General features: G+C 37.3%; 1 protein-coding gene across 3 annotated transcripts in view; it reads right to left on the bottom strand.

The window, feature by feature from the left end:
- LOC116075526 (E3 SUMO-protein ligase RanBP2) overlaps nt 1–15065 on the bottom strand; it is a 49567-nt gene that overhangs the window by 5041 nt on the left and 29461 nt on the right. For 2 of the 3 annotated variants that reach the window (XM_031348771.1, XM_031348770.1), the window contains exons 20-26: nt 9776–14441; nt 9175–9252; nt 6952–7122; nt 6185–6271; nt 5557–5735; nt 2017–2218; nt 293–394 (exon numbers count right to left, since the gene is read on the bottom strand). In XM_031348771.1, the coding sequence (XP_031204631.1) occupies nt 293–394; nt 2017–2218; nt 5557–5735; nt 6185–6271; nt 6952–7122; nt 9175–9252; nt 9776–14441 (5485 nt within the window). The remainder of the gene's footprint in view (nt 1–292; nt 395–2016; nt 2219–5556; nt 5736–6184; nt 6272–6951; nt 7123–9174; nt 9253–9775; nt 14442–15065) is intronic. The other variant, XM_031348772.1, reaches the window with a different exon arrangement.

The raw sequence follows: 15065 nt of genomic DNA on the forward strand, positions 1-15065 counted from the left end.
CCTAGAACTTACTCTACAGACCAGACTAGCCTTGAAATCACAGAGAGCTCTGCCTTCCTTTGCTTCAAAGTGCAGGGACTGGCGGTGTGCACTACCACTGTCTAGCGCTATCAATCATTTCTAAAAGTTTAATGTTTCTGTAATTAGCATGAACTTTAAAATGTATAAAGATCTAAGTAGGACTAAAAGGACTTAAGTCCACTTAAGTCCATTGCACTCCAGTCACAGCATGGAAAGGACTACTCTTTTCAGTTGGCTGACATCAACTTCATCTCTTTCCTCTTGATCTTACCTTTAGTACCAAAAGCAAAATCTCCAGAATTACTTGACGCCAAGTCTGCAAATGATAGGCCTGTACCACTTCCAAATCCAAACAAAACAGTCTTGCTTTCCCCTAACCAAAAGAAACAAAAACCAAAACAATTTCCAGTTTGAGATAAGACAATATCCAATATATATCCAAACCTTCACCAGGACCCAGAAGGGACAGGACTGTCTGTACTCCAGGTGAGGGAGGTATAAAATACACTTTTTGAATTTAGTACTGACTCTTTTAAAATGCTTTCAAATTCAAGTCTAATTTTTTGAGTTGTTTTTTTTTACAGACTATATAAATGTATGTATGTATGTATGTATGTGAACATATATACACATATATATTTCCTTTTTTTAAAAAAGGGTTAATTTTATTTATATGAGTATACTGTTGCTGGGAACTGAACTCAGGACCTCTGGAAGAACAGTTAGTGCTCTTAACGGCTAAGCCATCTATCTCTCCAGCCCTACAAACTATATTTTAGGATACAAAATACATTCAATTTCAAGTTTACTCAGTAATATTAAGTTTACAGGTACTATGCCCAAAGAACACCAATCCAAAACCTGCACCAAATTTCATTTAAAATCCATGAGCTACATACTAAGCTATGTTAGGAGACTCCATAGTTTCTCTTTATCAAGGTTCTTATACATTCAATCAAGCAGTCAAACATAAGTTCTTAGAAAAACCCTATACTAAACATTTTTTAAAAGATTTATTATTTTCAATTTTGTGTTTCTGCATGTCTGTGTGTGAGTAAATAAATGCACATGAGTGCAGGCTCCCAGAAAAGAGAAAAAGGACTTAAGGTGTGGGTTAGCTACCTGCCATGGATGCTAGCAACTGAACTCTGCAAGAGCAGTAGACACTTTATACTAAATTTTTCTGTGTTCATGTTTAGACAACTTGTCTAAATTCTACATGATCTCTGAAACTGCTTTGGTCTACTTAGTTTTATCTGAAAACAGAGCTTTTGGTTATGAAGTTACTTTTTTGTTGCAGTCTACTAAGATAAAGTACCATAAGTGTGCTATTTGTGACCTATGTTAGGATTACTTCTGGAGAGGAAAAAATGGTGATATAGATGTCCATGTATAAAGAAACGCAATTCACAAAGACACTTCTTCCAACTTAGAAAAACTGAGATACGTAGTAATACTAACAGTAATTACTATAAATGACAAGTGAGTTTTGGAGCTTGTACAAATTTTAGAATCATAAAAATGTTAAGCTTCTATAGTACTAATCTCTAACTAAAGCACCGTGAAAATGTTTGGGTAACACTAATATATTATTCAACAACAGTCAAGTAAAAGTGTTACATAATACCAAGAATATTATAACCATGCAAGCAAATTATTCTTTTATGCAGACAGGCCAATCATAATGCTCTCTATTATGTAATAACTTAAAATCAAATGACAGGTTGGGTGTGTTAGTGCAGCAAAGGTAGCCAGATCTGAGTGTGAGGCCAGTCTGGTCTACAGAGTGAGTTCCAGGACAGCCAAGGTTACGCAGAGACCCTGTGTTTAAAAATTAAAATAAAATATACCAAATGATAAAATGTTACTATTTACTGTTTCATTTATCAAGAAGGCAATATGACTTGTTTGATTACTGTGACAAATAAATTATGCTCCTATATTCACCTCAAACATTTTCAACTATCATGTAATATAAACACATGATCAACTTACCTTTGCTTGGGAGTTCCATGTCAGTTTCTTTTCTAGTGGACAAATCTACGGGCTTGTCCATAGTCCCAGAAACAGGGGATGAGCTACTATGTTTGGTATCAGAATCGTGTTCTTCAGACTTACACTCAACAGGGTTTGTTACTTCAGTCTCAACTATATGCTCAATGCCAACTGTATCAGTCACTTTCTCATTCTGGGATTTCTGTAAAGAGGAAAGAATAAAACATACCATTATATCATCCTCTACAGCCACCAAAAGAAATAGAAAAATAGTAGGTAGTTTCTACAAAGTTTGTATGTGTTTTAAAGATTAGTTTGTTTATTTATTTAATGTGAATACACTGTTGCTGTCTTCAGACACATAGGAAGAAGACATCAGATCCAATTGCAGATGGTTGTGAGCCACTATGTGGTTGCTGGGAATTGAACCCAAGAAGAGCAGCCAGGGCTCTTAATCACTGAGCTCTCTCTCTCCAGTCCCTAGTGTATATTTTATGCCTTTACAATAACCACGGAAAATAGAGGAAAATTAACAGAAATAAAAACTAGGGAAGGGACAGGCAAAATTAAAAATGAACTTAAAACCAACCTACCTCTCTGATTAAATGAATGTCAAATGGTCTAAATATTAGTAAAAGATTATTCAATCAGGTTTGTTTATTTTTCCTACAGAAAACACTACAATTGGTGAGTTACCTTGGTGGCCATGCTTGCACATTAACTGCAAGGCCCTGGGTTTGGTTCCATGGAAAAACACACACAAGACATTAATAGGTTTAGGAAATGAAAAGTTAGAGGGATGGGGGCATAATGATGAAGACAAAGATTAATATCTCACACAGATACAAAAAGACAAAAACTTTACCAAACAAAGCAGATTTAAGAAAAATTACAAGTGATAATGAAGTGTGATCAGGATGAAAGATTAATTTACTGTCCTAGATTGACAGAGTAAGAACCACTTTAAATATTTTTCTCCATAAACAATAAAGACACAAAGAATGATGATGAAAATCAACTCCTCTAACTCTGGAAACTGGCCAAAAATTACAACCTAGGGAGTTTTTTTTTGTTTTTAATCTACCTGTGAACTGAAATTGGGGGGGGGGGGCGCAGATTTGGTAACACTAAGCTACTCTCATTCCCTTTTTTGTCTGCCCTGCCCCCAATCTCAGTAGTAGTTTATAAACCAAGAGCCAGATAACCATGGCAAAAATATGAATGTCTGCCAGACATCTGGGCATGACAGAGGAAAGGGGGTGATTGACAGCGCATAGAGTATTTCTTACAGCAATTAAATCATTCTATGGGATACTATTCATTACAGATTTGTACTAATTCAAAAAAACAACACATGGAACAATGTAAACTATATAAACTAGTATAAACTATAAATAGTCTCAGACTAATTAAATTAAACGACGAATCACTAACAAAACATTATGTACAAAGTCACCATTTTAAATGGCATACAACTGTCTAATGCACAGGTAAAAAAACATAGCAAGGAAGTACTGTGACCTGAATAGAAATGACACACACTGAAACTCGTGTGCCTAAATAACATTTAAGGGACAATATTACTTGTATAAACAATGAATATGCTCTTAAGTCTGTACTCAGGATTCCACATTAGAGAAAGAGAAAAACAGCAAAGTAAACCCAAGGCAAGAAAGTGATAATAAAGAGCAGAAATCAATGAAATTTAACAAAGAAGATGATACCAAAATCTGTTTATACCATGGAGGGAGGGGACCAAGATCCATAAAAGGAAGGAAGGGCAGAAACAGGGAGAGGGGAGTAATATAAGGCAACAGTAAGAAAGACAAACTCATGAAATAGATACACCCTCTACTAGATCAAAAACACAGCAAAGAGGGGAAGGTACTCAACAATACAAATATAAAGAGACTGAAAATGCAAGCCAGATGAAAACAGCAGAGGTCAAAGCCAGCCTGTACGTCCTGTGAGGTCCTGTCTCCAATATCAAACTTGATTCACAGAAGTTTATTCTACAATTCCCCAAATTTAAATTTGAGAATTCCTTGAAAGATACAACTAAAACTCACTCAGTAACAAAGAGATTAAATAACTGCAATTGATGATCCGAATAGTGCCTTCCACTTAATTGTTTTCAAGGTCTTAAGAAAACCTCAATCCTGGTATGGTCCCTTTAGTTAAAACTATCAAACACTTATAGGAAACAACATTAACCAGACAAAATCTCTTTTAGAAAATAGCCTAGTGGTATGGCAGTGACAGGTGAATCACTAATTAGGTCAGCCTGGTCTACAGAGTAAGTTACAGGATAGCCAGGCCCACACAGAGAAACCCTGTCTTGAACGCCCACCACCCAAAAAAGAATATAGTAGCACAGAAAAGTATTTCCCAATTTATTTTCTATAGTATCATTAACTTTTTTAATGGTGGGGTTTCACTATATTGCCATGACTGGCCTAGAATTCAGAGATCCACCTGCTTCTATGAAACTAAAGTTGTGGGCCACTACTTCCAACTCACAATTAAGTTTTAATTTTTATTGATATGTATGCGAGAGATTATGCGCAAGTGAGGTCAGGTACCCAAAGAGACTAGAAGAAGAAAGGTATCTGGACCCTGGCAGTGGTGTCAGCTGACTGACATGGGTGCTGTAGACTGAACTCCAGTCCTCTGCAAGAGCAGTGTACACTTAACTGCTAAGCCATCCATCCAATCCCAATACTAGTTTTTATATAAGCAAGGAACATCCATTTTTAAAAGTAGTAACAAAATTGACCAAGTTGAAGCCTTTCCTAGGAATGCCCAGAACCATCCACAAACTGCAAAACCCTTCAGCAAAGACAGACAGTGAGATGGAACACCAGTAACTGTCACTTAGGATTAAACACTCTTCTCATCAGAAACCTTACAACACTCAGCCCTAAACACGATGTCTCTATAAAATTCATTTTCTTAGGGCTCAGCGAACCCTGTAGAAGAAAGAGGAAGCAGGAAAAGTATAAGAGCCAGAGGGAATGAAGGACACCAAGAAAACGAGCCCTTCTCAATCAACATAATCAAGACACATATAAAGTCACAGAGACTGAGGCAGCATGTGCAGGGCCTGCACTATTATCCCTTAGCAGCCTGTTTATTTTCTAATGAGAGACAAAGTAGATCCAGATTGGAGGAGAGGTGAGGAGAAACAGAGCAGTTGAAGGAGGGAAAATGGAAAATATATTGTATGAGGAAAAAATATATATTTCCAATAAAAGAGGGAAAAACTTACTCATATTAGCTATAACTTAACAGTTAAGAAATTTTAAAGCCAATTTGTTTCTATCTACAAAGAATCCTGGCATATTAAGCCTATATTTTAGCCTCATATTTAATACTCTAACCATTTTGAGAGTTCTCATTCATGAATAGTACAAGATAGCTCTCTATTTATACTCTAACGCATGTGCTTGCTAAGGCCAAGTATTACATTTGATGGTAAGATTTTAAAATGTTCTAACAGAGGCAAGAGAACTGAAAGACAAACAATGAAGACAGTCTAACCTGAGCTTCACAGACTTTTTGAAGCTCTGACTGAAAATCCTCCCCATTTCCATTGTCCTCATCAGTATCACTGCAGACTCCACAGAAAAATGTAGGTGGAAGCTTTAAAGTATCTGCTTTTGCTCTCTCTTCAACTGTTGGCTTCTTTTCCCACACAATAACACATTCCTTGTCATTATCTGAAAAAGCCATACAAAACAAGCGAAGACACAATCAGAAACACAACCACTCCATTAATTGTCAGTCTGCAGGGTTTTCAATACAGTTTTAAGACCTTCATAACAAGGACGAGGAATGCTCATAAAGCCAGTCCATGGCTACCAAAATTAATCAGTGTTTTTCAGCTAGTATTACTTTTTTAATATTTTAAATGAGCATGGATGTATCCCGTAAACAAAACCGGACATTATAGATAACTAACAGAGTAAAAGGTACCTTTCTTTACCCAGGAATTATGGCACATGCCTTTAATCCCAGCAGCGGTGAAAGAGGGAAATCTCTGTGAATTCAAGGCCAACCTGGTTTATAAAGTGAGTCCAGGATAGCCAAGGCTCTGTTACAGACAAATACTGTCTCCAAAAACAAAAAAAGGGATAACACTTAAAATATTATAATTGTATAAACATACCTGCTAGATTTTCTTCCAGTGGTTTTTCTGAGTCATCCAGATAGAGTTTTCCATTAAGCTTCTTGACAGCCATTTCAAAATCTTCATCTTCAAATGCAATTGATTATATTGAGTGAAATAATTTTAGTAGGTAGGTTTTCCTATCCACAAATCTAGAAAAGATCTTCACATTCATTCCCTCTCTGTCACACGGCCCTCAATTCTGACAATCTGGCCTTTCACCTCCTACTGCTGTGACTATTTCCCATCTGTGCTCCCCTCACGCTTAGCCATTCTGTCATCCCAACATGTGGTCACCCAGTCCCACATGTGACATTCTATACCACTGTGCAAAGGATCTTAATGGAACTTTGAGGATGTTATCCTTCTCCCTCTTTTACTTTGAATACTTTCAGAATTATGATTACTTCCAATTTCTTTAAAACATCTGCCTGCCATACGATAACCACCTTCTTTTAAGGGCTTTCTTTAGTGAATGTTATTCTTCTGATCATTTCACTCACGGACAATTTTATATACACAGGCTACATACCCACCACTAAGGGTATTAAGTCTTTCAATTTTGTTTCCTTTTTTGAGATGAGGTCTCACTTTCTAACCCAAGCTAGCCTGAAACTTTCCATGAATATGAGTTCATAAGCATCCTACCTCAGTCTGTCAGGTGCCAGGATTACAGGCATGAGCCATCACGTCTGGCAAAAAGTCAGGCTTTAAACAAGTAAACTATATTCCCAATTACTAAAATTATCAATTATCAAAAAGCTTACCATCCTCCTCTTCTCCACTAACGTAACCAGGCCTATTCTTATAACAGAAGAAAGTTGAAGGAAGCAGGAGTTTCTCGGCAAGGCCTTTCTGCTCAGGAGTGGGAGTGAGCTCATATACAATGACAACATCGGGATCTGAGGGGGGGTCTTCAGGGTTACTCTTCTCTTGTGCTGTAACCAAATTAAACAATGATTAAGTCAACATAACAAGCCTAATTAAAAACACAAAGAACATAAAACTTATAAGTTAAAATTCATAAATGAGTCAAAACAGCATACTGATAAAATAAAAACACATACTTTAGAACAAACCAAGTTCTAGAATGATCATGACTTAGAATTAGAATTAGAATTAGAATTAGAATTAGAAGCCTGGTTTAGTGTTCTATTAAAACTCGTAGAGGATACAAAGCTTTTAAAACTCTTTTTACTAGTCACTGGAAATTACTCATTTCTGTAATTTAAAAAGTGTTGCTATAATCACACTTCATACACTAAACAGTTATTAAGCAAAGTCTCCATGCATTTACAACTGAGAAAGCATCTCTGGTACTATCCAACATAAGTCTTAGCACACCCAGAGCCAACCTTTATTAGTTCCCACAAAGAAAGCAAACAACTTAGTTAACTGCAAAGGATGGCAGGTGATAGACAGCACTGTGTCCATTTTTTGCATACTCCCAAGTGTGAAACTAGATACAATTATGAATCAAGACTTTACTTATCAAGACGATTTCTGTGGCTAAAAACATTGCATCCTCTCCCACCTGATAAAAGGACAGAGATTTAGAGAGAGAAAAAGGAACCCTACACATGAAGTCTGTTCTGACAGATTATGAATCTCTAACTTGTAGGTACTGATAAACCAGTCATGAAACATGCATGTTCCAGCCACTATAGGGGAACACCCTCTAAAGCTCCCTGTCCAGTGTGGTAGGCTTACCCATATGTGACTTCCTAATACTTGAAAGATGGCCAAGTCAAACTAAGATGTACTCAAAATATACACACTGGATTTAAATGGCTTGTCATAAAAAGAATGTAAAAACTGTGTGTTTTTTTATCTTGACTAAAAGTTGAAATATTTTCTATACATACATTGTATTGAATAATTATTAAATAATTTTCTTATTTTTTTTTGTTTTGTTTTGTTTTGTTTTTCGAGACTGGGTTTCTCTGTGTAGCCTTGGCTGTCCTGGAACTCACTCTGTAGACCAGGCCAGCCTGGAACTCAGAAATCCACCTGCCTCTGCCTCCCAAGTGCTGGGATTAAAGGCATGCGCCACCACCACCCGGCTTTTTTCTTTTTTGAAACTGATTTTCTTTTATGCTATTTCTTTTAGTGTTTCATTTTCTCTGTTGTTCTCAGAATACTTTAGACACACAGATCATATTGTATTTCTACTGGATGGTATAACTAAAGATAACTGGTACCCATTTTTCTGCAAGGTCAAGATGAATACTGGACATATATTTCCCCCATGTGCTCTTAATGGGCTTCTACAAATTCTGCATTCTTATTATTCCAGTCAAGAACCAACACTTATTTTTATAAATGACCTGCATTACATAAGGAATATAAGTTACAGAATGATAGCTGTTAAAAATGAGATCTAGTGCTGGGCAGTGGTGGCGCACACCTTTAATCCCAGCACTTGGGAGGCCGAGGCAGGTGGATTTCTGAGCTCAAGGCCAGCCCCAGTCTGGTCTACATGAGTTCCAGGACAGTCAGGACTACACAGAGAAACCCTGTCTCGGGAAAAAAGAAAGAAAGAAAGAAAAAAAAAGATTTAATTTCAAATATAGTCTCTAAACCCATTATATCCATATAACCAAGTCTGCTGCCATCCTATCTGAATACTGGCAGGCAGCAGTGGCTAAAGTCAACAGTTAGAAAAAACAGGTCTTTATTACACAGAGTTAAAAAGAATAAAAAGTTCAATGAAGCAGTAAGACAAAGACAGAATTAAGCAGAGTTGAAAATGAAGCAAAGACAGCAGAATAACACATAGATAGCATCCAGATATAAATTTAAAGTCTGTTACATCACCGCTCATATAAATTTAAAGTCTGTTACATCACCACTCAAAAGTAGGTTTTGTAAAATGTCATTCTTTAACATGCACATTGCAGTGTTAAGTACTCCAATTCATACAGCCACAATTACTTGGCTAAGGACTACCAGCTAGAGGTCACCTCGTACTGAGAATGCTAGCTCTATACCTTTGCTCTCAGGTTGTGAGGTAGGGATGCTGGTCCAAAAGGCCATTGGATTAGATTTAAAAAGGCTAAAATTAAATCCTAGGAAAATAAAGAATATTTCATTTTTTTTAACATCTTGTGGAACAAAATGAGTAACTTAAAAAAATTCAAACCTCTCCTTTTATACCAATCTGGTTATCTTAAATGTTCATTTTATGCACAAGGTCTCTTTCTTTGTTAACTGAATAAATGGTGGCAATACTAACTTATATAACATACATGTAACTTCTCAATAACACATGCTTCAAGTGACTTAAAACAACACAACAGTGAAAAGACTCAATACTCATTATTCAAGTGTATGAGTCTTTGTACTATACTAGGTTCTTTTGCACTGCTTTATAATGATACTGTCTTTCCAGTTGCTGAAATGAATTTCTTATGATCTGTTAGTTTGAATACTCACAAGCTTATTTAGGGATTAAACTTGTCCAAATATTTTTGAATATTTATAAACTAGTGTTTATGACACAACTTTGACTAAAATATGAGTTTCCTATAAAAAGTCAAAGGTAAACATTTAAAAAAAAAATCTACTTAACTGTAAATACTAAGTACTTACCCGTTTCTGGTGTTTTAAATGTATAACTAGTTGAAGAGTTCTCTTTTGAAAAGGCACTGAGATTTTTGACTTTGCCATCAGAAGATTGCTTGATGTCTGAGTTCTGTAGCAGCTCACACTTGTCAGGTTCTACTTTTCCTTCAGGTCCACTATGGACTATTGAAGTAATTTCACTATTGCTATTTTTCAAAGGTGCATTAAAACTAAATCCAAACAAAGAACCAGTGGCTGAACTGTTGCCAAATGCAAATGGCTTTGATTTTTCACTACTAAAAATACTTTTAACAGATTCTGAGCCAAATACAAACTTAGGAGGAGAAACCACTGCTTTTGGTGTTGTTTCTGAAGTGCTAGATGTTTCCCCAGCTTCTGAACTGGTATCTATGACTTCATCTCCCTGAGTTAAATCTGTCCTTTCTCTTGTGGTTTCTTCTAAAACAGCAATAGCAATTTTGCCACATGGTGACTCTCTAGGGGTGCTCAGATGAGAAACATGAGGTGTTATCAACGAATCTTTTTCTTGGGCTGTTTTTGCTTCATCAAAAATTTTCTTAAATGAGTCTGCAACATCTTGTAGTTTAAAACGAACAGCCAAATGTTCTATTTTTCTTTCTCCATCTGCAAAATCACATGCAGTCCACACCCACACTCTTTCGGTCCCTTTCATAGTTTGCAAAGTCATATCTGGAGTTATTCTGTGATTGGCACAAAGTTTTAATACCTGGTCCCTTCTCATCACGATGCGAACTTGTTTATTATCATAATTCTGTAAGATCTTTATATCTCCAATGCCTCTTTCTTTCCATTGACCGACTTCTTTATCATATCTGTAAAGTTTTGCTCTGTGACTAAAAACAACTTGTTCATTTTCCTCACCACTGGATACTTCAACTAGATCAGGTAAGGGAACAACAGGTTCAAAGTACTGTCCATCTCTCTCTTCTTCTTGAGTAACATCAGATTCTTCATCAGTGCCAACTGAAGTTCCACTCTGGTTCAATTTGGCAGGAGACTTAGATGGACTGAGAGCAGATTTAAAACTGAAGTTAAACCCTGTAGTTGACTCACCAAAGCGGAAGAGGTTTTTCCGCACAGGGCTGCTTGCCAATGGAGAAGCATGAACTGAGCTGCTGCTGACACTGTCGTCCAGGGCATCTTCCCGCAAGTCATAGTTATCCCACTCTAAGGCAGGCCCAGTGGTATCAGGATTTTGCTTGACTGTAGTGTCTGAAGTACTGGAAGCATCTGCCCCTGAACTTGTGTTCTCTTCATCAGTGACCTTTACTTGATCATTTGTCAAAAATGTTTTGAAATCTTTCAGTCCGCTCTTCATTTCCTCAGCTCTCTGTATTAATTTAGCTGCCCTGCCAGTATCTACAAGTTTATGGGGTGTCTGAAGTGGAATGTCTAAGAGAAGTCGTTGACACTCCTCAAATTTCTGCTTGAATTCTTCAGCTAGCTCTGGCGTCTTAAACTTTGCAGCCAGTTGTTCCAGTTTCGCATCACCGTCTGAGAAATCACTAGCTAGCCACATCCACGCTCTATCTGACCCTGAGAGAGGCTTCAGGTTCATTGTAGTGGTTATCCAATGATTGGCACAAACTTTTAGCACTTGTTCTCTTCGCATCAGCATTCTTAGTTTACCATTGACTTCATTTTTGAGAATTTTTAAATTCCCCAAACCTCTTTCTTTCCATTGACTTATCTCAGCATCAAATCTAAATAATTTCACCCTTTGTGAATACAAAACTTTTTCATCTTCTTCTCCTGTCACTAGTTCCACCTTTTCCGGCATCTGCACTACTGGCTCAAAATGGATGTCATCACTGTCCTCAGTCTTATAGGCATCATCATCTTTCTCAAGATCAGAAGACGTGTTTGCTTTTTCAGCCACTTTGCCACTTTGTGATGAGAATAATTTTTCTCCTGCACCTGAAAATCCCTTGAAATTGGGGTCTTTCTTGCCAAATTGAAATCCTTCTCCTGAAGTTGACTTTGCAAGATCTGCAAAGGTGAAGGTGCTGGTTGTCTGACCAAAGATCACACCACTACCATTCTTCTGGCCACTAATATCATGAGCTTGGAAACTAGGATCATTTTCAAGAGGTTTTTCACTCTTCTTCTCTTGATTTCCCTTTTCCTGAATGCCGAATTTAAACCCATCAGCAGATACAGGAATGCAAAAACTAAATCCATCCTTGATTGACTTAAATTCTGTATTAGAACCACTCTGAAAGGCAAAGGAAGGTGCTTTTTCTTGATCCACATGCCCAAATTTAAATTTCTGCTCTGAAATGCCAACTTTAAAATTCTTTTCTGGAAAGCTACTTTTGAATTCTGTTCCCACTTGACTTCCTGCAGGTTCATTTAACTGTGATTTTGAGCCCACTGTGAAAGCTGAAGGAGCGTCTACATTAGGCTTATGAGTTGGCTTGGAGGCATCACAAGCCACACATTTTAGGGAAGAGCTCTCATTTTGTAGAGAACAAACAGCACATTCCCACTCTCCTTCCTTTTTGGTGAACAAGCCTTCAAATCCACTCTTTGGAGATTTGCTTGTTTCTGAGGAGGCAGGAGCTGACACAGAAGATGTAGGATGATTCTGCTTATTTGGATTCTGACAAGCAATACACTGAGTAGCACTGGCTTCATTTCGGATAAAACACATGGTACAATCCCACTGTCCTTCCTTCTTGGCAAACATACCCTCAAATCCACTCCTGGAAGGCTTACTCATCTCTGAGGTACCAAACTTGAAAGAGGGAAGTGCAGCAGATGAACTTGGTTTAACAGGATTATGACAAGCAACACATTTTACAGCATTTGCTTCATTTCTCGTTGAGCACGAACTACAATCCCATTTTTTTGCCTGTTTTCCTGGGGTCTGACAAGCAACACACTTTGTAGAGCTTCTTTCATTTCCAACTAGGCACTGACTGCATTCCCACTGACCTTCTTTTTTAGAAAAGACAGATCTGAAGTCACTGTCAACAGACTTAGGAAGATCTCCCTGACCAAATTTAAAAGAAGTTTGAACAAAAGAAGACCCATTTTTGTTAGCAGACTTTGTGTTCTGACATGCAATGCACCTAGATGCAGTAGGTTCATTTCTTACTAAACAAACACTGCAATCCCAATGACCTTCTTTATTTGAAGTCATCAATGTAAATCGATCTTGAGCATTTTCCGGGCCAGTTTTAGGAGCAAAGCCATTTTCAACTAGGAGCTCTTTGTTATTGGTTGGGTTTGTATTCTGGCATGATACACATTTCTTAGCAGTTGCAGCATTCTTAAACGAGCAGCTGTTACAATTCCAGCTAGGTCCTTCCTTCTTTACAATCTGGAATTCAAAATTCAAGTTTCCACCATCAGATTTGCAAATATCTTTGCTACCCACAGTTGCAGGTTCTTTTACAATTCTAGGAGTATGATTTGGTGCTGTAGATGCATTTGTTCCTACAGCTTTTAAAATGTTCTGGGCCTCTTCAAATTTACACTTAAATAGTGCTGCTTCCTCAGGAGTTTTGAATCTAATTGCAAGCTGTTCCGGTTTTGGCAATTCATCTGCATAATCAAGGGCATGCCATACAAAAGATCTATCTGAGCCAGCATTTGGTGTCAGTTTCATATCTGGGCTTATGTAATGATTTGCACAGATCTTTAATACTTGCTCTCGTCTCATCAGAAGGCGAATTTTACCAGATGTTTTATGCCTTAGTATTTTTACATTGCCTATCCCACGTTCCTTCCATTCTTTGGATTCACCATCAAAACGGAACAACTTTGCACGATTGCAAAAGAATTCTTCTTCATCTTCCTCACCAGTTTTTACTTCTATCTTGTCAGGAAGAGGTACCACAGGCTCAAAGTGAGGACCATCATCCTCCTCATCCCCATGAGCACTTCCTCCATCTGTTTCATGACTTTTATTTGCCAGCTCTGAAGCAGGTGTTGTAAACATGGACTTCCCTGGACCATGAAAAGTAAACATGTCATCACTTCGACGAAAACCAAAATTCTTCTGCTGATTTGGGCCCATGTTTTCTGTAAGTGTATTTTTGCTTCCAAAACTGAATGTATTCCGAGACCCACTAGCTTGACCAGCTATTGGTTTTAGTCCACTATAGCCATCTCCTTGTAAAGGTTTGTCTGAAGTCAGGAGACCTAAAAGACTTTCACTATTACTATAAGCTGTTGAAGGAGGCTGTGTCACTACCTGTGGTGATGAAAATGTGAAGTCACCATCATTTGATTTGAAATTTGAGTTAAATTTAAAGGGAGTTGGCTGTGCTGTATGTGCTGGTGTTGTTAAAGGTGGTCTTATTACTTCACCCTGCATGGGCTGAACGAAATTGGATTTTCCAAATTCTATAACCTTTGATTCTGCTGACCTTGGAGCATGAGCCACAAGTGGAGGCTTTGTGAAATACCCTGGTTCTGGCAAAGGTGGATTTGTGCTTGTCTGTTGAACATTGTAATTAAAATAATCATCACCCCTGGGTGATAGAATTCCTGTTGCAGGAGACTCAAAACGCAAGGGAGGACCATACATTTCCTGAGAGAACATACAAGCAGATGAACTTTGCACTGGAGGTGTGTGCATCTGTTGGGAATATGCATAAATATGTTGTTGGGGTGGAAGCCTATTCATGCCATAAACTGGGCCCTAAAAGAGAAACAAAATCAAAATACTTTCTGGATTATTCATAAAACTATAAAAATCTACAAGCAAATGAACTCACAACCCTCAAATTAGAGTATTATTCAGCAGAAAGCACCAATGTAAACAGCACATTAACAGACACCAAAGGTGCCACAAAGACACCTGAATATATATTTGATAAGACAGCACCTTAAAAATCTGTACTTAGAAAAAAATATTTTCTGTACTAGAAAAAAATATTTTCTTCATTCACTAAACAATTACTAAATGTTAACAGTGATGATTATTACTAAAATGCATTAAGCATTTATTAATGCATCAATGAGGCACAGTTTTAAACATTTTAACTTACTTTAGAAGTTAAAGTTTTTAGCCTCAAAAACTCTATTAACTGCGGTATTGTTCTCATTTAAAAACAGGTGGCCTAAGAGGAACACAGGTTTAAAAAAATTGCACAAGTTCACAATAAGCAGAAGAATAGGAATCTAAATGCAGCAGCACAATCCCAGCTCTGTCCTGGAAGTTATAATTTCTAGTTCCTGTCATAATATCCAGCTCGAGTCAATAGGATGGCAATAAATCAGCCTAGCAAAGCAGGAACACACTAGTCTATTCCTTTCAAAATAG

The sequence above is a fragment of the Mastomys coucha genome, unplaced genomic scaffold, assembly GCF_008632895.1.
Source record: "Mastomys coucha isolate ucsf_1 unplaced genomic scaffold, UCSF_Mcou_1 pScaffold3, whole genome shotgun sequence".
Classification (NCBI taxonomy): Eukaryota; Metazoa; Chordata; class Mammalia; order Rodentia; family Muridae; genus Mastomys; species Mastomys coucha.